The following is a 25,447-nucleotide window of genomic DNA, read 5'->3' as shown; positions in this document are numbered from 1 at the left end:
AAATTAGGTCTGTTTAGTAATATGTTAGCTTGAGCTGGCTTGTGACTTGTAATAAGTTTTTTTTTCCAGCTTGCGCCTAGCCTATATAAAAACCTGCTTGGCTTGAACTTGTTAAAAAAACTTGTAATTTTAAAATTTCAAAATGTATGATATAAAAAACTATATAGGCAAATAAAAATGTAAATAACATACTACATAGTAATTATTTTTTTATTATTATCTTTTATTTATATTTAATGTCATAAGTAATATTTTAAATCTTAATTATAGTTAACATTGTTGAAAACAAGTTATAATTGTATATTAAAATTTAAAAAAAGACTTGATATAAGTACAAAATAAAAATTAAAAATAAGATAGAAAATAGGTCAGGCTAGACCTGACAGGCCGAATAGGCTTTCCAAAAAACCTAAATTTGACCTATAAGGCTAAACAGGCTATCACAAGGCTTGAGTTTTTTTTTTTTCTATTTTTAAAACAGGTTAGGTCAAATCAGGCTAATTACAAGTCAAGCTGCAAGCTCTTGACAGGCAGCCTGACTTATTTCCACTCATATCCACCAATTTTTGAATTGAATTTTTCGTGTATTGTTTATCTGGTTAGCGTATATATAGACTAGGCGCTGAGACTTATGTTTGTACAAAGGTCAAAGTGGCATGTTTGAATGAGAAAAAGGAAAATCAAGTGATTAGGGACAACAAAAGCTCATTTTTTATTTCTCTGAAAAACATATAATTGGTAAATTAATAAACTAATTAATAGAAATATATTAATTAGACGCATGTTTCCCACCATATATTAACATAAGCTCATTTAATCAAGACAACATCTTTGTTATTATCAAATAGAATAAACTCGAGTCCATCAATCTCTTGACATCCTCCATTAATTTGCCTCGTACTTGGTCAAATCCTTTCTATTCAATTTCTTAATACTGTCTTTAGTACTTAATAAACGAGTTAATTGGATTGTCCGATTTGATTGCAAATAAGACTACAATCCACTTCATATTTTATATTTGTCATTCTTCTCCAAACTGATTGACATGACTTATAAATTGATATATAATCTAATATTATAGGTGAGTATTTTAGATTTTTAGGAAAACCATGTTGCTTTTGTTATAATTAACTAATTTATTTGATTTATTTAATGCATTTAAATTAGTAAAATAGTTATTATATTAAGGATGAGATGGAGGTATTTGTAGTTTTCTTAATCCATGCTGCCTAAATGTTGTGTCTGAAGGGGAAATGAAAATGGAACAAGATACGCTTATAAGAATTATTTTATATAAAATTAAGAAAAACAATGGTAACAAATACTTCTCTTGTCCTATTTATAACTCACTTCTAACATATTTCACAAAAACCAAGAAAAATCTTAAATTTCATTAAATCTCATTTAAAGTTCAGCAACTTTTTAACTTTATCCTTATTTAATACACATTATATCTCATATAAACAAAATCAATACAATAATAAATGATGGTAAAATTGTACATGTATATAAAAAGTTTCTCTCAGTGCCATATAAATAGGACCAAAAAATGTCTTCTCTCTGTCCTATAAATAGGACCAGAGGAGTAATTAAGAAGGCAAGTCTAGTGCTGGTCATGTTATTTATGAAGCATTGAATAGGGCTAGGGTTGACCATACCTAACATTTGGGGCATAATCTTTGCACTATATATATAGCCTGATTAATTTGAGCCATTAATTATTTATCATTTTTTAAAATAAACCTCGATGACATGCACCTTGTTAATTTAATTATAGGCGGGCGCATGCATGTGTGAATATTTAGATTTTCAAGTAAGTGTTTTGAGAATTACAAGGCTTAACTAATCCATTATGATTATATTATTAGTGTATGACCTACTTTAACATGTGACTTACTAGGTATTAATCATTGAGTAATATGGGTAATCCAATTATAAACTCTAAACTTAATTAGGTCCTCAATTTTGTCTTTTTATATAGTTATCTAAGTTGGTTAAATTTGAATATTGTTGGGTTTAATTAGAGATAATTTTTTTTAAAATATTTTTTTTCTCCATTCACAGGAATCTAAACTTGAGATTTCGTGTTTAAAACATAGAAAACTCTTTTTCAATAGAGTTGGTTTGGATTTTGTATTTGCATGAGTATGAATAAGTCACATTATTCATCATTTATAAATGGTTGGTATATACGAAATGAGATGAAAATTTTAGATATGAAATGCCTTCTACGCTCTTGGATGAAAAATAATAACAAGAAATTTCTAATGAACAAAATATACCTCTGGTCTTAATTGAAGAGCTAGTTGACTAATTTCAAGAGATTAAGAAAAGAAGTTAAGTCAGTTATCTGTAATATAGATATATGTATTTCAAAATATATTGCTAATCAAATATTATTGAGAACTATATGTTATAGAAGAACTATCTTGAGAAAAAATATAAATTATGAGAGACAAAATGAATTGAGATCTTATATTTAAGACCAAAATAAAAGTCAAATAGGGTCATATATTAATGATCGGAGGGTAATAATAATATAACAATTTTTTTGCAATTTGATTTCTTAATTGAATGTGATGTTTTTGGGGGGGGGGGGGGAGGAAAATAAAAGAAAGGGAAGGAAATTAAATGAGAGATATCAATGGATGAAGTTAATTTCAACACCATGACTTTGCAAAATTGCGGTTAATGACCATGTTTCGAATTTTAGCACGTGACGTTTTTAAAGTTTATTTAGCCAATATATTTATATTCAGGGATTTCTTTTATTACATCCCAAATTTGATATTGAGATTTCAACATTTGATATGTGATAAGTTACAATTTATATTTAAAATTTTAACATGGAAAAATTTAAAAAAAACCAATAAGTTTAGTGTAGGGATTTGACAATTACCTTCCTTTTTTTGTGGGTACAATTGCCTTCCTAATTTTGACAGTCAAAGGTTCCTAAGTTACAATTTTACAATACGTTGATCATAATGAAATTAAATTAAATTAATACTACTTCTGGTTCTTATATAAGAACTAGTTGACTAATTTTAGTAGATTAAAAAATTAGATAAATTAGTTATTTGTGATAAATATATGTTGTCTTTCCTCAAATATACTTACTAATTAAGTAAATTAGCTAAAAACTATTATTATTACAAGGACTATATTAAAAAAATAGAAAATATGAGAGATAAAGTGGATTGGGGTCTTATATTAAGACCAAAATAAAAATCAAACGAGCTCTTATATTAAGGATTGGAGATAGTACTCCTCTTATCCTTAATATAGGACCCAATTCTTGAGTTGGTTTTGGTTCCAAATATAAGACCTATTTTCATATTATAACTTTCTCTAATTACCCTATAGATACTCCCTCAACCAGTAGAAGAGAGAGAGGAGGTATTAAGGAAGATGATATGGGTTTTAGGAAACATGTGTCACTTTTCTTATAATTAACTAACTTACCTAACTTCCTTAATCTAATCAAATTAGTTAAATGGGTCTTATATTAAGGATCGGAGGAGTATCATTTTTAGTGCCTGAAATTTAATCCTAATTTAATTTTAGTCTTTGAAATTTCAAATCAGTTTTGATGCCTGAAATTTGATATCTTATTTATTTTGATCCTTATTTTAGAGATCAAAGGCATTGTTCCAGGGACCAAAAAAATTTAGTAGAACTAAAATGAAATTAAGTTGTAAGAACCAAGATTATGAGTTGAGTTTTTGGAGGGTAAGGATGGTATAACCCAGTTAAATTCATTTATTGGTCCTGATTCCCTAATACCTGTGAATGCATGATGAACCTGGCAACCATGGGGTCATGGACAGCCCACTTTATAAGCCCATTTTGATTCAGTTGTTTATGCAAGGAGCCCATTTCTTTACAGTTTTTGCCTGGAAAAAAAATCCCATCTTCCAATAATTATGTACCCCCTGTTTTTTTCTCTCCAAATTTTATGCATTAATATTTTTATTTTAAATATAAATTATTTAAAATATATTAGGTTAATTAGTAATTACTTATTTTTACCATGTTTTAGTTTCTTAAAAAGAATATAAATAAATACTAAAAAGATTTGTTAAGTTATGTTAACGGGATGTAAAAAATATCAAGTTTTAATTTTTGAGGTTAATAACTAATTTGATTGAATTTTTAGTTTTGGTTCTTATAATTTTAAATCATTGGTTTTTATTTTTATAATTAAATAAATATTTGATCTAAGTTAACGAACAGTTTCTATATTTTAAATAAGTTTTGTTTTTGATTCATTATTTGAAATTAACCTTTTTTGCTGGATTAAAAATATTAAGAAATTTTTTTATAAGCTGTTTTTGGACAGGGGTTCGGAAAACAGCCAAAGACGAAAATAGGGTTCTTTTCAGGCCAAAAATGCATTGTAATCTGTAGATGAGGCCATTTTTCCATTTTGCTCCTCATGGTTCATATCATTATCGTCAATACCATTGCCCTCGCGAGTTTTGCTTTTCTCTTGTACTTTCTCCAAAAAACGAGGTCGTTTTTCACCTGCACAATGAGACGCGGTGGAAGAAAGGGATAGTGAAGAATTGGCCAGCAATTATATATTATTTCTCAGATTTTAAATATAACACTTATTTTATAATGTAAATTATACTATAAAATGAACTTCATATTTGAGTCGATTAATCCTCTTGAGTAGAGTTCGAATTTTTATAAAATCACAAGAAATTCGAAAAATGAGAAAACAAATGAACTGACTGAAAATTCACATTAAGTTTGTCTTAGCCTCAAGTAACGGTGAACTCGTTTTACTTCTATATGCTATAGTAACAATAATAATTAGTACCATATATTATGTATATCCTTTTTAACAAATACTCCTCTGGTCCTTAATATAAGACCTATTTAACTAATTTGATTAGATTAAGGAAGTTGGGTAAGTTAGTTAATTATAAGAAAAGTGACACATTTTTCCTAAAACACCATAATCATATTTCTTAATACCCCATCTCCCTCTTCTATTGCTTGTGGTTGAGGGAGTATCCATAGGGGTAATTTAGAAAAAATTAATAAATATAAAAAATGAGTCTTATATTTAGGATCAAAACCAACTCAAGAATTAGGTCCTATATTAAGGATTGGAGGAGTACTATGTAACTATGATAAATTACTTATATTTTTATTATTAAATTTTTAAAGCTTCGAGGCACCCAGCACACTAAAATGTTTTTCCAATAACACCTGGTATTTTAAAGTAATTTTTAATATATTTAATACCTAAAATTTTTTTCTCACTAATACCTAATATCTTAAAATAATTTAGTGTAATTTGAGTTTATGACCACATTAAACTTAGGATGTGAAAAAGTAATTTAAGACATTGGATGCATGAGAAATTAGTTTATGATACTAATAAGTGTTACTGAAAGAACTGTACTCAGATCAAGTTGTTTATATCAATTTGTCAAATTCTGGGATCACACATGGGCATGTGTTCCATTTTTGAAATATCAGCATTCAATTATAAATTTATATAAAAAAATAAAATATATGGATATGTGTGATTAAACAACTTGATATAATTGGTATAAATAACTTGACCTAAATATTTTTTTTACTAAAAAAAAACTAAATTGCTAATTAAAAAACTTGTATGTGCGTCAGTAATAAATAAGCTTATTTATTATAAAAGCAAAAAAATTTTTAATTATAAATTCAATCCCCCAGTCCCCATCTCTTCTCGCAAACTCAGTCCTCAGCGGTCGCACATGGACATCAGACGCAGCTTTTGAGTTTCTTCTCCTATCTCGCTGCTGCCTGTGCTGTAAAGATTTCAATTTCTCATTTTGTGCTCTCTTCCTGTCTCTTTGATTATACCCATTCACGCCTGCTTTGATTTTTCTTCTCCTTTTTCTAAGTTTTCTGCTATAATGTGCCTTCCTGGTTTCTGGCCATCAATCTATTCATGTGGGTATAAAGCGAAACTGGTTTCCTCTTTTCGTCTCATTGCTGATATTTTCCATTCTAGAAGGGGACCAAAATTTGATTGAATTAATTTTTCATGTTTTGATTATCAAGTTTTGCTTTTTAATCTTTGGAGTTTTTGCATTCGAAAAGGAAAGAGGGTTTTTCTGTTTGCAATTTGAAAGCAAACGAAGATCGTACTAATTTCTGAACCTGTTGCCAGATCAAATTTCACCTTCTTGTGAATTCGACTGCAAAACCATGTTCTACTCGAAGCATTTTACAAGAACCCTATCAATTCGCTCACTCTATAATCTTTTTCAACATCATTCATCGTCAACTTTCCCTCCTATGTACAGCACAGCCGCATCTACACCCACTTCAGAGCAAACGTCTTTCACAATGAACTACCTCATTAGCAAATGTAGATTCTCCCGAAAAACTGCATCGGTGATTTCCCAGCGCATCTCTCTCAAGTCATCAGAAAAAGCGGACTGCGTTCTCTCTCTTTTTAAAACATGTGGTTTACGCGAGTCACAGATTCACATTGTCATCAAGAAAGCGCCGAAATTACTTCTGAGTGATCCTATGAAGACCATTTGGCCTAAGCTTGAGTTCTTAATGTCCAAAGGTGCGTCTGTCCCTGAACTTGTCAACATTGTGATCAGAAGCCCCCGGTTCTTATTGAGAAGCTTAAAAAATCATTTAATTCCTAGTTATAATTTTGTTAAGGGCTTTGTTGGGTCTGATAAAAGGTGTATCGCCTCAATCATGCGGAGTCATAGAGTAATTTATTGTGATTCCCTGGAAACTAACATTCAACTCTTGCTTGACATTGGAGTGCCCAAATCTCGCATTGCTGCATATCTTCATTCGTGGCCTAGCCTGCTTGCTATGAGTTCAGGTAGAATTAGAGTGGAAGTTGAGGGATTAAAGGATAGAGGTTTTGACCCTTCGAAAGCAAATTTCATTCCTGGATTGTATGCCAAATGTAAGTTAAGCAAAAGCACTTGGAATAGCAAGGTTGGATTCTATAAGAACTGGGGTTGGTCTCAAGAAGAGTTTGATAAAGCATTTGTACTCCATCCTCATTTTATGTTTAAGTCTGTATGTAAGATTAAGGCAGTGATGGAGTTTTTTGTGAATGACATGGGTTGCGACTCTAGTCTGCTTGCCCGTTATCCCATACTTTTTTCAATGCATTTGAAGGGAAGAATCATTCCAAGGGCTTATATCTTGCGACGTATTCATTCAAGAGGTTTAATTAAGAATGCCTGTATCGTATATCCTTATCATATCAAGGAAAAGATGTTCCTTGAGAAATATGTTACTCGTTTTGAGAATGAAGCTCCTGGATTATTGAAGTTGTATCAAGAGACAATGCAGTCTTCAAGAAAGACTTAAATCTGATTTCATTCATTCTCTATATTGAACTTTTAGAACTTTTACTTGGAATCCTTTGTTACTTTGTTTTCTTCATTTGGAAGTATAGCCATCAACTGCTTGAAAGAACTTTAGATGTCTGCTTAAGTTTCTTTGTGAAAAATTACAGATTGTTTTCTGAATGTACTCATCAGTATGTAAAAACAGAGTACTTAATTGCAGCATTGCTTGATTACTTCGTGAGTGGCCTGGGAATGAGATTATGCCCAACTAAATGATGAGTTGTAAATGATAATCTGATGTGAGATTTAATTTGAGAGTTCATGTTGGTCTTATATGTAAGGCTTATTTCATATGCTTATTATTATTTTTTTTTCAAAACTAATTCTATTGATATTCTTTCAATGATAATCAAATAGTAGAGGAAGAGGTAGAATTAAAAAAGATGATTGAGGTGTTTTGAAAAAAAAAAAATTAATCAATTTAACTAATATTCTTAATTTACTCAAATTAATTAATTAGTTTTTATATTAAGGACACGAGGAGTTGTCAAAGAAGTATGGATATATGATCATATTCATACTTCTTCCATTTCATTTAGCTGTTAAGGCAATTAAGTTAAATGAATTATAACAAATGTGACAAGCGACGCATAAATTTATGAACATGTTCACTTTTAGCTCCAAATAAATCCTATTTAATAGATAGCAGTAAAGTATTAATTTTTTTTAAAAACAAATATATTGCAAATATTATTTTAGATAGTTAACTAACTTTTTAGTTTGGGACTGACTGAATCAATCAGACGTGTAAACTAAATATGATAATAATTTTTCAAACCAGAATATAATATTATTACTTAAAGACTTGAAGTTCTGTGACATTGGTCAAATTGATTGCAAGAGCAGAAAATTGAGCATGCCCTGACCAATGCCACAGTTTCTTCTGTACATGTAATGCTTTCCATGCTCATAGAGTCCCCCCCCCCCCCCCAACGCACCCCACCGGAACATGCTCATAGAGTTACAGGCCCATATATTTCACACTTTTTCGAATGCAACTAGAAATTTTCTTCCCTGCACCACACAAAATAGAATATTTAATTAGATTTTAAATTCTAATCAATGTTTACTTCTTATAAAAGTATAATTTTTTTATTTGTTTAAACGGGAATCAAATTAGACATGCAAAATTTAGGATGAACATATAAAAATTATTTTTTTTTTTCATTCAAGTCTCTAATTGACATACTATTTAATTATCATACTTCTTATTTAATTCAATATATTCAAATCTCAATTAACATATTATTTAAATTCAAAATTAATTATTAGTTTCTTCATTTGAACCTCGAATTAAAATCCCATTTAATAATAATATCCCTCATCTAATTCAATATACCCAACTTCTAATCAAAGTATTATTTAATTCTCATTAATTAAATATATTTGAATATCATGATGTCACACCTAGCTTTTTTTTAAACGAACCAGGTATTACAAGTTTTCAAGAGTATAGTTAATTAATTGATAGTTGATGGGCCCATTAAAAAATGATATTCGTTTCATACCTCACTTTAAAATAACAATATCAAAACTAAAATAATAACAATAAAAATCAACTGTCTGAATTACTCAACAAAGCCAAGTCAAACCATTTCGCTAGTGTTTGATCTTCTTAAAATTGGTGATTCCAGCTTTTTCCTCTCAATCTCACGCCACCGAAGTAATGCAAATGATAGAATTCCAGAATAGAACTGTCTCAATATGTAATTACAACTACAAATTACCATGCACTAATTCATGTATGTACTTTCACTACACATGGAATGGTTTCCTGGGAGTCGGTGTTCGATTCTCTATGGATTGCAGTCTCTGCTTCAGATGAAATACTTCAACCTGACAACCCCACAAGACAAGTTTCAGACTTTCTAGTTTGGGAATATGAAGCCAATGAAATATTTTTGTCACAAACATCTATAATCCTAAATCTAGAAATTTGGAGGTATTTGAACTTAATGACAGGAAACATCTTAAGAATTGAATTGAATGGCACTGAAACTCCAAGGCTACTACCCCAGCATTTCAGATAGACAAGATTACTTCACCTTTTTTTTTTTTTTTTTTGGGGGTGAAAACTTCACTTCTTTGGTTGGTAACACTTTCTTTTCGAAAAGCTTTTAAATTGGAGGAACTTGCAACCGGGCATTTTCGAAGGCCAATTGAAAATCCTTCCTTATACTCCCTTGTTAATAACTTCCAAAGAAAAGAGAGTTCATAGAACTTTTTCCCCCTTCTCTCCCCCCCTCTATTGTCCCCCATCCAAAGTTACCTCAAAGCAAACCTTACTCTAGTAATGAACCCAAAAAGGTACCTGTAATTGGAATGCCCTACCCCTTTCCCCAGCAAGAACACCTCTCGTTGAGTGCAGCTCCTGCACAGAATTTCCAGTAAGCCAATAATGACCAAGTACGCAATTGATTTCGCTAAATATCATGGGTTATACCTTCTGTGTGTCATCTAAGACAGCCTTGAGAAAAGCAACATCATGCTCCAGTCTAACGTTGTCCGAGTGGACAATGTTCGATAGGCTGTTAGCCTCTTCTTGGGCTAATTCTACACCAGCCAGCTTCTCTCTAATCATATCCATCTCCTTCAACGTGTCAACCAGTTTCTTCTCCATCTCCTGCCTGCTTTTAAGAGCCGATGCTAAACTTTTCTCAGCAGTTTCTTTGCTTGCAATTGCAGCAGTCAATTGTCCTTCCAGAATCCCATTTTTCCTCAATAGGGCGGCCACCTTTGTTTCATAGTAGTGATAAATACTTGATGGGTTGGACAGTGATCCTGGTTTATTGTTTTCTGAGAATGGCACGTCATCACTTTCCAGCGTGAGATCTCCAAATGCCTGGTTTAGTTGATTTGAATTTCCGTGTCCTGACGCCTGTGGTTCCTCCATGCTGCTCTTGGCTCTATTTGTGTTCATCTGATATCCAGGATCATTTTGATTAATTCTATGCTCTGTTGCCTGAAACACATATTTAGCAATAGGATCAGATATCAAAATAGCAATAACTATTTGATGAAAGTTGAAACATTTGAACTTCAAATTATATGGGTTAAATACATGTAAAAAATAATCAACACTTTTGATTGACATGCAATGAAGCAAGAGCTAGGGGAAACCCGTAGTAGAACATACCATGTTTCACACCTTACTTAGGCAACATAGGCAACTTATCACCACCAAACACACATAAGGATAATGACCACCGACGTGTATTGATGGCTGAAATATTCTAAAATTTTCAATATATGATTAACTTCTGACTGTTGAAAAGTATATATAAATTTGTATTTCACCTTAATTTTACAAAGTGGGAGAAGGGGTCTTAAAATTAATTAAACAATCATTAGCTCACTCCTTCAATTAAGCCAAAGGTCAAGAGATTCCATCTGCAAGAAACTAGCAATGAAATCTAGGAAGAAAAACAGGAACATATTACTTGTGAAGGTCATAGGATGGCGCATAAAACAACTAAAATATGAGAAAAACAAGTTAAATAAGAACTTAATCAAATGGTGCGTGCAAGTAGATGTGTATTAGCTGAAGATGTGTCCATCATTTATTTAAAGTACAGCAAAATAGCATCAAAGTCTTCGAGGAGACCAAGAAGTGTTATGTATAAAATAGGATTTCAAGAAGCTTCTTATTTTAACCTGAGGGAAAGAACTGTCATATTCTGAATTCTTGTCTACCCTAACATCTGGGCTGTATTCTTCATTGTCATCAAATTGCTTCCGAAGAGAGACGTCATTAGAGAGAGAAGTGTGATCAACAAGGGACTGTGACAGAGATTTCCTTCCAGACCCATGCTCAATTGAAGATCCCAGATTTTGTCTAGCAGCAGATTCAACTAAACGCCGCTGGCAAGAATCATTATTAAATTGAGATGCCAATCCAGCAGACGATGAATGTTTTTCAAACAGTGAAGATCCTGGAGCTTTTGTAAGAGTTGATCGTCTTCCCACTGCTGATTCATTTTTTTCAATTATCAGCACTTCCACCTGTTACATTCGAGAAGAAAAAGTCAAGTTTAAAGAAGCAAGACTGACATATAAACTAACTCTTGATTCTTTTGTCAAACCTGATTTGACGCTTCTTTTTTGGACCCCCCAAATGCAACAAGGAAGTCCTTTTCCTTATGCTGCACAAGCACTAGACTGAAACCCTGGCAATACAACAAATCATTATCGTATTACAAATAACGAAGAAACAGGAAAATATGCATGCTAAAAGTTATGTTTGAAAACGAGGAACTTTTACCTATAAAATTGAGTTATTGTATAATTATAATCATAAATAGCTATCGATATCTTATAATTTGAAATTACAGAAGCTTATACAGCATGAAGCCAGCAGTAGAGGAACAATGCCTAGAAAGATGTCGGGAAAACATAGTTCACCTTATTGGTAGTGATGGAACAAGGAGGTGAGGCAGCTGCAACAGACCATTCCCTTTTCAAAATATCAAATATTAAAGTCTCTCCACACCCTGAAAAATCAACAAGGCTCATAAAGTATGTACAATCAAAAGAATTGCAGGAGCAATCTTATTTAACAATGAATGAAACAATATTGTAGAAAGAATGGCCAGATCTGATACACATCATATCATGCACGCACAGTTAAAAAAAAAAAAAAACACTTCTTCATTTATGGAACATACGTTTTTTCCTAGTTCCACCCCCTGCAATATACCATTTAGTTCCATATAGCACGTCACAGCAACCGGCTCTAGGCGATGGATGGAAACCTTTTATCTTTATCCTTGACCATACCATCTGAGGGAACAGATATTTTTGTCAAATTATACAGTCAATGAAGAAATCATCTGTTTCTTATAGAAGTCAAGCAGTTTCAATGCTCAGAAACTGATACTAAAAAAAACCAAGGGATCTCACACACAGTTTCAAAATCAAGCGAGTATAAATCATTCAAGGTCCTGGACTTTGATGCTCCCCCGAATATAAAAAGAATTTTGTCATCATAAAGAGCCGCCACATGGTTGGATCTTGAAGACGGTGCCGTTCCCCTGCAATTATGTAATTGTATGTGCAAAAAAAAAAAAAAAACGAATAAGGGAATAAGGAACTTGACTTTGAAAAGAAATGCAACATTTCTAACTGGGGATTCTCAATACATAATCATTGATATAAAATCCTTCTCTTTTTTGTAGTTTCATATTAAAAGCTTTGACATGCTTACGTGCAGTGAAGAGGAAGCCAGTTGATGGACTTGAGATCAAACATATGTAGGTCATTCAATTTCCTCTTTTTTGCATCCTCACCCCCAAACAATATTAAAACAGAGCCTGCCCTAACAACAGTATGACCCCACCGAGCAGCCTGTGAAGAACAAATATTTCATCATTACTGCTTAGTTCTATGATACAGAATTCTAGGTAAATCAAGGATAATGTATCACAACAGCTTTAATTACTAACAGTATTTTTCGTGCTATTTTTAATGCTCATGAATTTCTAATAATATAACATGCCATATATGTGAAGTTACACCCTTCTCATGTCAAAAATATAAATATGACAAAGATATAAAGCTGCTATTTCCACTCGGCAGCACAGTCACAGTCCAGCAAAACTTTCTATTGCAGATGTCAAATTAACATGATCATAGATTATTATCATGAGAGAATATTATATTCATATTATACTTTAAATTATGTAATCTAATAGCAACCTTGGCAGCATGAGGATTTTCGTAAGGATACAAAACAATTTCCCAAACAACTTCTACGATAAGGGCATTTGCACATTTATTTACCAAAAAAATCCTACCGGTATATTTCCCTTTGATTCCATGACTGACCAACATTCTGTCTCTGTATCAAATGCCCAAACTGCAAAAAGCAAAAATATAATCAGAACAATATTAAACTTGAAAACAGATTCATTATGTATGTGTACACAATAATGTGACCCAACGTTGGACTCAACCTGAAATTCTGTCACTTCCAGGGTCTGTTTTACCCCCAACAAGGAGCACCTTTTTCCCCCAGGAAACCTGGTCAAATCATCATGAAACCATATGCATTTATTATCAAGAATAATCTTGTAAGAAAGATAAAGGGGGATGGCCGGATAGGCTTACAACACCATTGGAAGACAATGCTGTTCTAAATTATCAGTTATAAGAAAATCTCCAGTTTCTATACATAACACACATAATAGGTACAAATTTTGGCTTAGACTTGGTAAACCCATGATCAAAATTATTAAAATTCTTACTCCCTCTAGTCCTTATTACAGGGGTCATTCTAGAAGAAATTCTTGATTCTTTTTATAAGACCCTTTGATAGTCTCAATGAGTATTAAATACTTTTTCCCCCCCTATATGGCCATATTTAACGAAGGTATTGGGAGGATAAAAATTAATGAGGTTAAAATTTAGTGTAATTAATAAGAATAATATTGGAAATCACTTGAATTTTATAACAAATTTAATGCTTTTAACTAGCTTTATTGGTATGTGTATTAGTTAGTGGGATCTTATGATGAGGACATCAGGAGGTATCATATTATTGAGCAGCATGTTTATAGCAACTAGAGTCTACTGAAGTGTACTGCACATGAACACGCAAGGGAGGGCAGATTTTTCAACTCCATTTAGAAATTTACATTTCCGGATTTCTCATCTTGAGTTACGAGTATTCCACGTCTCACACAACTGAAGCAATGCCAAAATCAACAAGAATAGTGCATGCTAGTATGCTAAGTTTGCATTGTTTAGGATAAACAATGGTACCAAACAGTGATTCTTGCATGCTGGAATCTTTAATGGCAAACTGCTTGGCGACAAGTAAAGCTTTGAGGATGCTGTGGACCAGGAAAACCTATCAAAACTTAGCACCTGAAAAGTAAAAGAGGAGTAACCGGCTCATATTTTGTTGGAGAAACGAAGGAGGCAAGGACCACAGAATTAGATGATATTGACGGAGCTGCTTATCTTCAAAGCAACAACATCCCACTCATATAAAACAATAAATGCTCTCTAACCTGCACATCATCTAACAGCCCATTCCCAGATTCGCCACCAACCATTATCATTTTATTCCCAACAACAGTTGCTGCATGCTGTTCACAATGAAAAGAAGTTCAGACTTTTGCCAGTATAGATGTGCCAGCACAACAACTTTAGGAACAGATATAAAATGAAAGAAAAATGTTAAACTATCTACATCGGATCTAGGAGCGGGCTTGTCTCCTGTAATTGACAACACCATCCAGTTCTCTGAGCTGCCCAATGTCGTAGAAGTACTTATCTCAGGCGCAGAAGATGAAGAACACTGACAATCAAGTTCGTCAGAATGGTCATTTGTGCCTGAAACTACTCCATCACCCTAAAAAGGAGACTCAAAAACTCAGTGGACAGCTAACTGTGTAATTGATTTGAGGTGAATGTAAAATGGGAAGGAGGGAAAAATTTTAATACCCAAACAGTGTACAGGGTATGTTTGGATTGAAAAGAACGAACATGAATCACACGCTTATCCAAATTTAGATAAAAAGAAAATGTCTACATTAAAATTTGTTGCTGAGAAGGCTTACATTAGAACCGGACTTGCCATTTTTTCTGGGCTGCCTTATGGGGCTCCTAGTTCCCTGGGTGTTGTCCGAAAGCTGGGCCTTCAACCTAAGGCAGAACAATTATGAGATTCAAATTTTCAATTTATGCAATTAAAATCAACTAATCACTTCAAAAGTTCAAAGTCAATACAAAAAAGCTTCACCTTGCATGCTTCACACGACGGCGAGAGAATCCAAACATTTTCTTCCAGCTTCAAAACCAGACCTCCTGAAGCAGAAATCACATAAAGACTAAGATAATTGAAAATAACCCAAAATAGATGAACCCTAGCCAGCGCTAACAGAGAAGCCACATTGCCCAGAAAGCCTTCTTCTAGGGAAGAGCTACCCAGACAAACTCTTTCCAATTCCCCGGAAAAGAGGTACAATGATTAGCAATCTCAAAGTCAAAAAAAGCAGGAAAAGATCAAAAAAAAAAAAAAAGTTTCAGTGACTGCTAAAAAGCTCACCTCGCCCACAAAAGTTGTTTGGGAAAAGAGCGATTGGCTCGTGTGTATCTAATTATATATTGTAATATTGGCTTTTCTCTGGACTATAATGTGGATTGTGGAAGGAGCAGGATGATGATGATTTGGGTTGGGAAGTACTCTTGGTTTTGGGTGATCCACTGATTCCAGAGTGCGGATGCGTAGAACCAGAAATAGATGGCGGAGAAGAAAAGGACCGTTTGGTCTCTCCACTGTTGTGCGCAGAGCCAGAGGTGAAGTGTGATGAACTTCGTTGAATAGTGTGTCTGTAAGCTTTCAAGTAGCAGAAAGAGGTAAGGTTCAGGGTGACTGGGGCCCACTTACTATTTATTGGGGGCGTCCTGTGGGCCCCCCTTCTCTCGGGACTTGGGTGATAGCCCCAAAAGGTCGATCCGATCCTTGCCCCACGTGTTTTCCGATTCTTTTTAATTATTGTTCTTAATATTATTATTACCCCTTTCCAATTATTGCTCCAGTAAATAAAACAAGCAGACAAGCAAAACCAAAATCTATATACTCTTCTAGTCCGCACTTTTAGCATACTAATATTTCATACATATTAAAAAAAATTTTAAAATATATTAAATTTTTATTAAAATATAATAATTTTTAATTTTATATATATTTAATATATGTATTTTTTTAAAAAAATAACTACCTAGAATAATAAAATAGTATATTCACATTGAAAATTTAATTAAGTGACTTATAAATAAGATAAAAAAATTTTCTCCCTGCTCTATAAATAGGATTAGAGGAGTATGATTTAATAATTATTTTTTAATTTTATCTTCTATTTAATGTCATACCGTTTTAGATTTGAACTATTTCTAATAATATATTATTGAAATTAAGTCATAATTATTCATTAAATTTTGGAATAAGACATAAATATCACACATGTTGACTTTGTTACTTACATTTCTCACCCATTGAAATTGTGATTTGTTTCCTCACAGCATCACTCCTTGTAGTAAAAGATTTATCCTTGCAAAAACGGGCAACATGATGCAATGCAAGTTTTCATATAATTAGAGCTTTCTTTCACTTTTTTTTAAATAAAAAAAGAAGAAGAAGTGAAGCAATGATTAAAGATGTTGGCTTTTGGTCTTTATGTTGAATTGTGTTCTTTTGACCTTATTTGCTAAATTGTGTTTAGAACATGACAATATTTATAAATGTTATAATGTGACAAAACCAAAATAGGCCCACCATATTAGCCATGTCAAATTCATAATTTTTATCATACCCCCAAAACTTTCAAATCAGATCATTTACTTTATCGAGTCAATCATGTTTTCCTTGGATTTTCTTTTTTCTTTTGCCAACATTTTGGAACTTGCTATACACATAGAAAAATTAATATACTCCTTCATCTTTAATATATGACCCATTTAACTAATTTGATTAGATTAAGGAAGTTAGGTAACTTGATTAATTATAAGAAATGTGACACTTTTTTCCTAAAATACTATAATTATCTTTCTTAATACCCCATCTTCCTCTTCTACCTGATTATGGTTGAAAGAGTATCCATTGGAGTAATTTAGAAAAAATTTATAAATATGATAAATGGGTCTTATATTTAGGACCAAAACCAACTTAACAATTGGGTCCTATATTAAGGACCGGAGGAGTAATACATATTAGTAAACAAATGTATGTACTGCTCCCTTCTATCCTATCTACCTGTATTTTCTTTTGATTTTTAATTTGATACCTTTGTTTTCTTTCCTCTCAATTAAATTATTTAATTTTACTTTTTTTAGCAACATAAGCTCATATAATTTTATTCTATTAGTATTTTTAGTCTCTATACAAGGGTTAACAATGATAATAAAGTAAATTAAAGATTTAATTAAGAAGGGGGGAAAACACATAGATACCTAATTGAAAATTATTTTAAAAAAAAGTATAGGTACCTCTAAAATGATTTTTCCTATTCGAAATACATGAGCTAGGTAACAAAATTAAAAAATAATTAAATTAATTATTTGTGATATATATGTGTGTGCTGATTTTTTTAAAATATTCTACTGGATCATTTACATTGAAAAATATCCTTATTAATGAAAATTCTTTTTTTGGGGGAGGAATCATAAGGTTATAACATAAAATGAATTGAAATTTTATATTTAGAATAAAAACAAACCGTAATTAATTTTTGTGTTAAGAATATACTAACAATTCTTCATTTTAAAAAAAAGATTTAACTATGCATTTTAATAAAGTCAAGGACTGTCACAAATCTAACAAAACTTCAGATTAAATTTATCCTCACTAATGTCCGATGGAACGTTCTTTTTACCACACTGATCCAAATCTAACTACTCCCTGCGGCTATGGACAAAACAAAATGAGTGTTAATATTAATCTATAATAAAAAAGTACTACTCCCTCCGTTCCTTATTATAAGAGACAAATAACCAAATTACGTTGATAAAAAAAACAGTTAAAATTAGTTGAGGATAATTAATGTGTAAAAAGTATAATGTTTTTTCCAACAATGCCCCCATTAATAAGGAGAGAGAATATGAGAGAGAACAATTAAATTATTAAAAGAAAGAGAAGTGGGAGGGAGAGAGAGTATGAGTTGGAGACAAAATAAATAGGGGTAAAATAGGAAATCAATACAAAAAAATAGAGACAACTTTTAAGTGTCTCTTATATATGGGAACATGTCATAAGCATCAAACGTCTCTTATAATAAGTAACGGAGGGAGTACTATTTTAGTTAGGTGACCCGCAAAAAGGAGTACGCCAGTTCTATTAACTGATAAAGTTGCAGAGCCATTTCCAAAGGTATGAACTTGATATAACTGCCACTGCAAATGGTTCAAGTCCGTTAAACGTGCTTCATGTTAGTTCCTAAATTGATAGCCTTGCTAAAGAGTTCTTCAACTCTGAAGCAGGCTAAACAAATCCACGCCCATATCCTGCTTAATGGTCTAGATCATCTAGAACCTGTTTTAGTCCATCACATTCTTCTCTGGGATGTCAAGAACTATAAAACTATAGCTATGTATGTGCAGTCAATTGTTCAACATTCACGCAATCCAGATTCCTTCTCATGGGGCTGTACCATTCGGTTCTTCTCTCAGAAGGGCCAGTTCACTGAAGCAATTTCTCTGTACGTTCAAATGCAGAGAATTGGACTGTCTCCAAATTCATATGCGATATCCTCTGCTTTGAAGTCATGTGCCAGGCTTGAGTATAAACTTGGTGGTATATCAATTCATGGACAAGTTCAGGTGTATGGATTCCCTAGTTGTGTTTACGTCCAAACGGCCCTTCTCGATTTATACTCGAAAGTGGGTGACACAGAGACTGCACGTAAGGTGTTTGATGAGATGTCCCAGAAAAACGTGGTTTCTTGGAATTCTATGTTATCTGGGTATCTGAAAGATGGTAACTTGGCTGTGGCTCGCTTGTTTTTTGATGAGATTCCTAGGAAAGATGTCGTATCTTGGAACTCTATGATCTCAGGGTATGCAAAATCAGGAAATATGGACCAGGCTTGTTCCTTATTTCAACAAATGCCGGAGAAAAACTTGGCTTCTTGGAATACAATGATCAGTGGTTACATTGATTCCGGGAGCATAATATCTGCGAGAGAATTTTTTGATGCAATGCCAGTTAGAAACAGTGTTTCTTGGATGACAATGATTTCTGGGTACTCAAGGACAGGGGATACTGAGTCTGCTCGAAAGCTTTTCGACCAGATGGATGACAAAGACTTGCTTTCATTTAATGCTATGATAGCTTGCTATGCTCAGAATAGCAAGCCAAAGGAGGCCCTTGCTCTATTAAACGACATGCTTAAACCAGACGTCAATATACATCCTGATGAGATGACTTTGACAAGTATTATATCAGCTTGTTCACAGTTAGGAGATATAACATGCTGGCACTGGATTGAGTCAAGCATGAGTGACTTTGGAATTGTTCTCGATGATCATTTAGCTACTGTTTTAATTGATATGTATGCCAAGTTTGGAAGCATTGACAATGCGTATGAGCTATTTAATGGTCTGAGAAAGAGGGATTTGGTTGCATATTCTGCAATGATACATGGGTTTGGAATAAATGGTAGGCCATTTGATGCAATAAGGTTATATGAACAGATGCTTGCAGAGGGTATTTGCCCAAATTTAGTTACCTACACGGGGCTCTTGACAGCATACAATCATGCGGGACTGGTTGAAGAAGGATACCGCTGCTTCAAATCCATGAAAGATTATGGACTTGTGCCTTCAGTTGATCATTATGGAATCATGGTTGATCTTTTAGGGAGGGCGGGAAGGTTGGATGAAGCATATAAGCTTATAATCAATATGCCGATGCGACCAAATTCTGGACTTTGGGGAGCTCTACTTCTTGGTTGCACATTACACAACAATGTGGAATTGGCGGAAATTGCTGTTCAGCACTGCCTTAAGTTGGAGAGTGATACCAGTGGTTATTGCTCTCTTCTTTCTAGTATATATGCTTCTGTTGGTAAATGGGATGATGCCGAGAGGTTGAGAATGGGTTTGGTTGGAGAGAAACTCAAGAAAATACCTGGATGTAGTTGGATTTAATTTGGCTCCACCATGACCGGAAGAGGAAAAATGTCTGGAGTCATATGTATGACAATAACTTGATGCTTCAGTGGCTTCTACCATCATCCATCACTTAAAGTTGACGTCTTACATCAACTTACTTGAGAATGAAGATGAAAAAATGACATAGGTTTTGTGTCTGAGGAAGCTTTGTGTAGCCATCAAAGTTCTTTTTTTCCCAGTGTGTCCCAAAACTGAAGCATTTAGATATATCATGCATAATCTGTAGTGCTGAAGTTGTCAAAGATAAAATGCTGTAGCATTAATGAAACTGAACAAGGTAAACAATTTGGGTAGAGATGGATGAAAATTGATATATGATTATCAGTCTCATAAAAATAAAAGAACGAGTAGTCGTCTGATTGAAGTTTTCTGAAGATAAATTGTTAATGTATAATTTGATTAGCATTGATACTTGTGAATGAAACCAGACATTCTGTTTTCACCAAAAAATTTTAAAGAAAAATGGAAGAAACTAGAGATTCTGTAACTTTGTTGAACATATGATGGAGGAAATTAGAAAGAAATATCATTCAGGCCGAGAAGACAGTTCAAGCAGGCTTCAATTTTCATTTACTTCTTTACCAATTTGATTGAATTTATGCAATCTGAGTATTTAAACTGATGGTAGTCATGCAGTGTGTTGTACAATGAAATCCGTGGTTTAGATATTTAGACTATTTCAGGTTAATTTAGTCTTGAAAGGCCAACTAGTTTGTGAATTTTGCTATTTTTGGAACAATGGTCCCGTGTTCCTCGTTTCTGCTTTCAGAAAACTAATTGCTGACATTGGCAAAGTGGAAGCTTATAATTGACATTCAACCTTTTTTCGTGCGTCATTTTATTTCTTTAATGAAAAAGCACTCAGCTGCACGGCATTTTTAACATAACGGTCTGTGTTAAGACAAGAAGAAGAAAATGTCGACTTTGCTGCTATCATTGATTCAATTCACAGGCATGATTCAACCTTGCGAGGCACTCTGATTTTTAGGAGGTTCTCAATGCTCGATAGGAAATGAAAGTAGTGCCACTATATCTTGGAAAGTGAAAAGGCTCTAAAAAGCAGTAGTTGATATATATGCGAGCAATCATGGTGGCCAAGTCAAGGTAAAACTTATTAACCTATCATTTCGGGTTGCCTTTATCTATAAGATTACTGCTGCTTGCATGTAAGTCATTTCCATTTGTCTTATCTTCAACAGTTCAACTCATTTCAAAATTAAAGTGGGAAAGACAATTTTCCAAGGGTAAATGATGGAAACTGTTTACCTTGGAGTTATATCAAAGCAAACTGAGCCACATAATTTAATGTGGAGATATTGCTCTTGCCTTGCTTCTCTTTGCCCGTGTATCTGTTTGTGTCTGTATATATTTGTTGCCTTCTTTTCTTCTTTGACTGAAGATATGTGGGGGTAACTCATTGGAAATTGAATTCATCAGAACAAGGACAGTTCAGGAAAAACAGAGTGTTGTAGAACTTACAAGTGAAAAAAATGTACTTGTCGTCTTATCATGCTCATTCCTAAACTACACTTTCCTCTGTGCGCCACCCAACTTTTGTCTATTTTTGAGTTCTCCTTCAGTTTTTTTTTTATTATTTTTTGTCTTTCATTTTCCTGTCTATTTGTTGATGTGACTGAGGAATTAAAATGGTTGCATGTGTCACTTGCACGCCTACCTGCATGCTTATTGCATTTGATGCCTTTGTCCTGCTTAAACCAAGTGGAAGAACAAGATATGCTTTGTGTCCTATAGTGATATTTGTTGCTATTTCTAGATTATAATAATAAGCCACTTCGTTTAGATAGTTTTAGAGGGTTGCAAACTAACAAAACCCCAGCTATATATGGAGTTGAAGGACAGACGATTAAAACAGATTATTTTATCTCATCTTGGGTAGTGGGTATAATCTTAAATGGCTAGTGGTAATTTCACTTTTCGTGTTGGAGAGAATCTCAAGTAAATTCAGTCTATTAAGGGAAAATAATTCAAACAGAGCATCAACAAATATAAAAGTCTGCCTGAGATACTCACACGTTATGTATACTTTGTTTGATATTTTTTTTAATAGACTGAATTTACTTAAGAATTCTTCTTTTCGCGGTTTCCTGCATATTTTCTTTTGTTATTTAGCTGGTTAATGTACTTAAGAATTTTTTCCCCCCCAGCTTCCTGCGTATCTAGTTTCTTTTGTGTTTTAGATCGTTAATGTAAGAAACCTGACTTCTTTTTATCTATGCCTGGTTTTTAACTCTGCACGTTAGAGAAGATAAATGCTGATAAACCACAACTGACATGATACCAAAAGCACACTGTTAAAAACTACATAAGGCCGCAAAGCTACATTAAAATACCCAAAAAAAAAGGCTAAACTACACCTCAGTCGATCACGTTAGCCTTCAGCTTATTGCAAAACTTTAGCAACATAAGCTATGCACTAATATGGATATATATCACTCTATATCCGATGCCTACATTATAATCTCATATATAGTTATTGTGACCAAAACAGGACTTTTATTGCCTGATACGATAAGGGCGGTACTCAGTAGTACTGTCTCATACCCAAAGAGCTCCTGCTCTTTTGAGCATTGGGATCAAGGAGCGGTTAAGGTGAAGGCTCATGACTTCATTGGCTCCTCCCACGAGCTCGCCACTTATGAACACAGCTGGCACCGATGGGCTGCACCCAAGGTTCACAAGGGCTTGCTCAATTTCCTTCCCTCGAGCCATCTCATCAAGCTCATGAACCATTGGGTTCACCCCAAAGTCACTGAAGAGGGTCTTGATGGTGTGACACATGCAGCAGGAGCTCTTGCTGAAGATCACCACAGGCCTTTCTGATGCCAACCTTGTCACCCTGTCCATTTCTGACTTGCAGTACTAAACACAAGATGCTCTAAGAAATTTTCAAATGCAGCCTAAGTGGTTGAGAGCAGAAGAATATATCGCCAAATGTGTTCAATGCAGATCTTGAAGTAGGAATTGGTGTGGGATGAGATGAGGAGGAGGGAGGCTCTTCAGGTATATATAGTGGTGTTTGGGAGAGGATCGGATAGGCGTGGCTGAGCAAGCTAATTGGCAAAGAAAATGATATGGGGTGGTGGGGTAAAGAAGGAATGTTCGATTAGATAATATATTTGCCTGTTTCTAAATTTCTCTTTTTATCATTTATTTGAAAGTGATTGATCAACAAGTTCCTTCACAACAACGAATCTAATGTGCATACGGAAACACCAGGGCGTCCTTGGTACGGCTGAGTTATTTTTATATGCATATCCCTTCTTAGTGGTTACTTTTCTTTTCTGTTTGAAGAGTGGGAAAAATCGCAGAAAACAGAGGCCTCAAGACGAAGTTCTAGTAAGAGTTGGCTCTATCATGAACAAAATAGAACTTCTACTTTGTGAACTGAGCCAAGTCTCTTATTAGCAAATACTTCTGCTACTGCATTTGATTTTTCATTTTCTGCTTTAGCCAAGGTCATGACTTTTGGATCATATAAAATACTTTATCAGACAAAAGAGATGAGACCTAAATGAGACTTACTTAAATGTGTCATATTTCTCATCAACTTGTATTTAACACTCAAGTGATTTTACAGTGTTAATAACTTGTTTCCAAGCTTGGAGATGATTGAAAGCCCTGTTTGACGAGAAAATTTTGGATAGGAATGAGTTGGTTGATAATGAACCCATTTAGCTAAATTTATTTCATTATGGTAATTTTTTGAGAGGTTATATATGAATATGTGGTGATTATGTGCGTACCATTTTTTCTTTAAAAAAGAAGAAGAAGAAGAAATAAAAAAGAAAAGAAATTCTATGTTGGGAGTTTCTGGCTTTTCTACCTTTAACAGAAGCATCTGCTACGGTGGAAGAAAAGTTGGATTTATCCAATTGGGACCTCTATCAAAGATTCGCATCCAATTCCAGAAAGAGAAATGTGATTAAAAGCTTTTTGGTACGTATGTTAACTGAACAGTACATTTATTATCTGCTGAAATACATTTTTTATTTATTTGGTATTATCAAGCTACTCATATAACCTCATTCAGTGAGATAAGACTTGTCATTACGATGTTGAAAATACTATTAACCTGTCATTGACTTGCTAAAAATACGATTGACTGTACTGTTGAGTACAGTAGCAAATACCAGTAGTTATTTTCTTTATTGGCCAATGGAATTTTAGAGTTATTTGTAGACCTGTTGATGATATGCACAAATCAAACGAAAAAGAAGGCGATGATCTTGTTGGTGATCAAATTGATGAGAAAGATCCAATTAATGGGATATGGTAAAGAACCAAATAAGATTTACATATCATCATCAGGAACAGTCTGGAAAAAAAAAATGCAGTGAACAAAATCAAAAAAGCTAGTTGCCTTTAATTAAAATTTCTTTCCGACCTGTGTATAGTTGTGTGGCTGCTGTCACTAGGGAATCTTGGGTTTTGCAATACTATGAGCACTTTTATATTCTCTTGTGTGCGTGGTGCTGTAAGGTTGTTTACTTTCACATGGCGCCACGTTTGATGATAGCAACTTGACCTGCAGACACGAGAAGATCAGAGGAAGAAGAGAAGAAGAAGTTGCAAAAGTAAGTGGGCGTGTGTGTGTGTATGCTATTTCTATTGTTGTAGGGTTCCTTCAAACAGTACGTTTTAAGGTATTAGTGTCCCACAATCAAACGGCTCTATGCTGAAGCTAAGGGCCACTTATGTTGCATCCTCACGTATGATTCCACAACCATATCCATATGTATCAAGTCACACACAGATATACATACATACATACACGCACACAAACACACACACACATATATATATCAGCATTTGGCATTTTCATGCAAATGCATATGTGCATGCATCATCTACTGACCTCTTTTCTGATAATTGTGCATGCATGCCTGCATGCACATGCATATGTACGACGCATATATCAAATTCATTAAGTTGATGGGTTGACGTAAATCATGAGTTAAATATGTCGAGCTGAGAAAATTGACATATTTATAACTCAGTAAAATCAAGGGAAAATATATGTATAGGGGTAAAAGCATGGCCTTGTATACTTCTCAGATCCTCAGTGTAAAAGTTTGTTAGGAAGTTTAGATTTAGTCATAAATGTAAAACTTTAATGCATTTTATTTCTTATATTTTTTTTCAAACTAATTTATTTAACTTATTAACTAATATATAATCTAATAATGTTACGGAGGAGTATTTTGGGGGAATTATATCACATTTATTAGAATTAAATAATTTATTTAGCTGATCTAATTTATTTAAATTAGTAGGGTGGCTCTCATATTGCACTAATTGCAGGAGTATGATAAAATTCACTGCAGTAAAAAAACAGAGAAAGCTCGCGGTATTTTCTCACACAAAGA

The 25,447-nt window shown here is 33.5% G+C and overlaps 4 protein-coding genes across 5 annotated transcripts; 2 read left to right on the top strand and 2 right to left on the bottom strand.

Moving 5' to 3' along the window:
- The first annotated feature begins 5,774 nt into the window (after nt 1-5,774).
- Nucleotides 5,775-7,369, top strand: LOC114750996 (uncharacterized). The gene is made up of 2 exons (XM_028939648.1): nt 5,775-5,803; nt 6,167-7,369. Exon 2 carries the CDS (start codon nt 6,205-6,207, stop codon nt 7,345-7,347), a length of 1,143 nt encoding a protein of 380 aa, XP_028795481.1. The 5' UTR covers nt 5,775-5,803; nt 6,167-6,204; the 3' UTR covers nt 7,348-7,369.
- Nucleotides 7,370-8,326: 957 nt separating this feature from the next.
- On the bottom strand, nt 8,327-15,654 carry LOC114750995 (acyl-CoA-binding domain-containing protein 6-like). 2 transcript variants are annotated; one of them, XM_028939647.1, is made up of 18 exons: nt 15,439-15,654; nt 15,133-15,197; nt 14,951-15,035; nt 14,581-14,742; nt 14,399-14,476; nt 14,148-14,252; nt 13,340-13,406; nt 13,181-13,242; nt 12,592-12,731; nt 12,292-12,418; nt 12,053-12,167; nt 11,790-11,878; nt 11,471-11,554; nt 11,043-11,390; nt 9,832-10,350; nt 9,700-9,759; nt 9,116-9,224; nt 8,327-8,402 (listed from the first exon to the last, which is right to left on the bottom strand). In XM_028939647.1, the coding sequence occupies exons 2-17, from the start codon at nt 15,168-15,170 to the stop codon at nt 9,144-9,146; spliced, it is 2,160 nt and encodes a 719-aa protein (XP_028795480.1). In that variant the 5' UTR covers nt 15,171-15,197; nt 15,439-15,654; the 3' UTR covers nt 8,327-8,402; nt 9,116-9,143. The 2 variants fall into 2 exon arrangements, with proteins under 2 accessions (XP_028795480.1, XP_028795479.1); XM_028939646.1 differs by lacking the exon at nt 8,327-8,402 and having other exon boundaries at nt 8,929-9,224.
- Nucleotides 15,655-18,303: 2,649 nt separating this feature from the next.
- Nucleotides 18,304-20,252, top strand: LOC114750999 (pentatricopeptide repeat-containing protein At4g22760-like). Its single transcript, XM_028939651.1, has one exon. It carries the CDS (start codon nt 18,315-18,317, stop codon nt 20,034-20,036), a length of 1,722 nt encoding a protein of 573 aa, XP_028795484.1. The 5' UTR covers nt 18,304-18,314; the 3' UTR covers nt 20,037-20,252.
- A 2,070-nt stretch (nt 20,253-22,322) lies between these two features.
- On the bottom strand, nt 22,323-23,046 carry LOC114750998 (monothiol glutaredoxin-S2-like). The gene has a single exon (XM_028939650.1). It carries the CDS (start codon nt 22,923-22,925, stop codon nt 22,617-22,619), a length of 309 nt encoding a protein of 102 aa, XP_028795483.1. The 5' UTR covers nt 22,926-23,046; the 3' UTR covers nt 22,323-22,616.
- Between the last annotated feature and the right edge of the window lie 2,401 nt (nt 23,047-25,447).

This window comes from Neltuma alba, unplaced genomic scaffold (genome assembly GCF_004799145.2).
Source record: "Neltuma alba isolate B1F8T4 unplaced genomic scaffold, ASM479914v2 tig00006732_pilon, whole genome shotgun sequence".
Taxonomy (NCBI): Eukaryota; Viridiplantae; Streptophyta; class Magnoliopsida; order Fabales; family Fabaceae; genus Neltuma; species Neltuma alba.
This window is presented reverse-complemented; position numbering and strand designations above follow the sequence as displayed.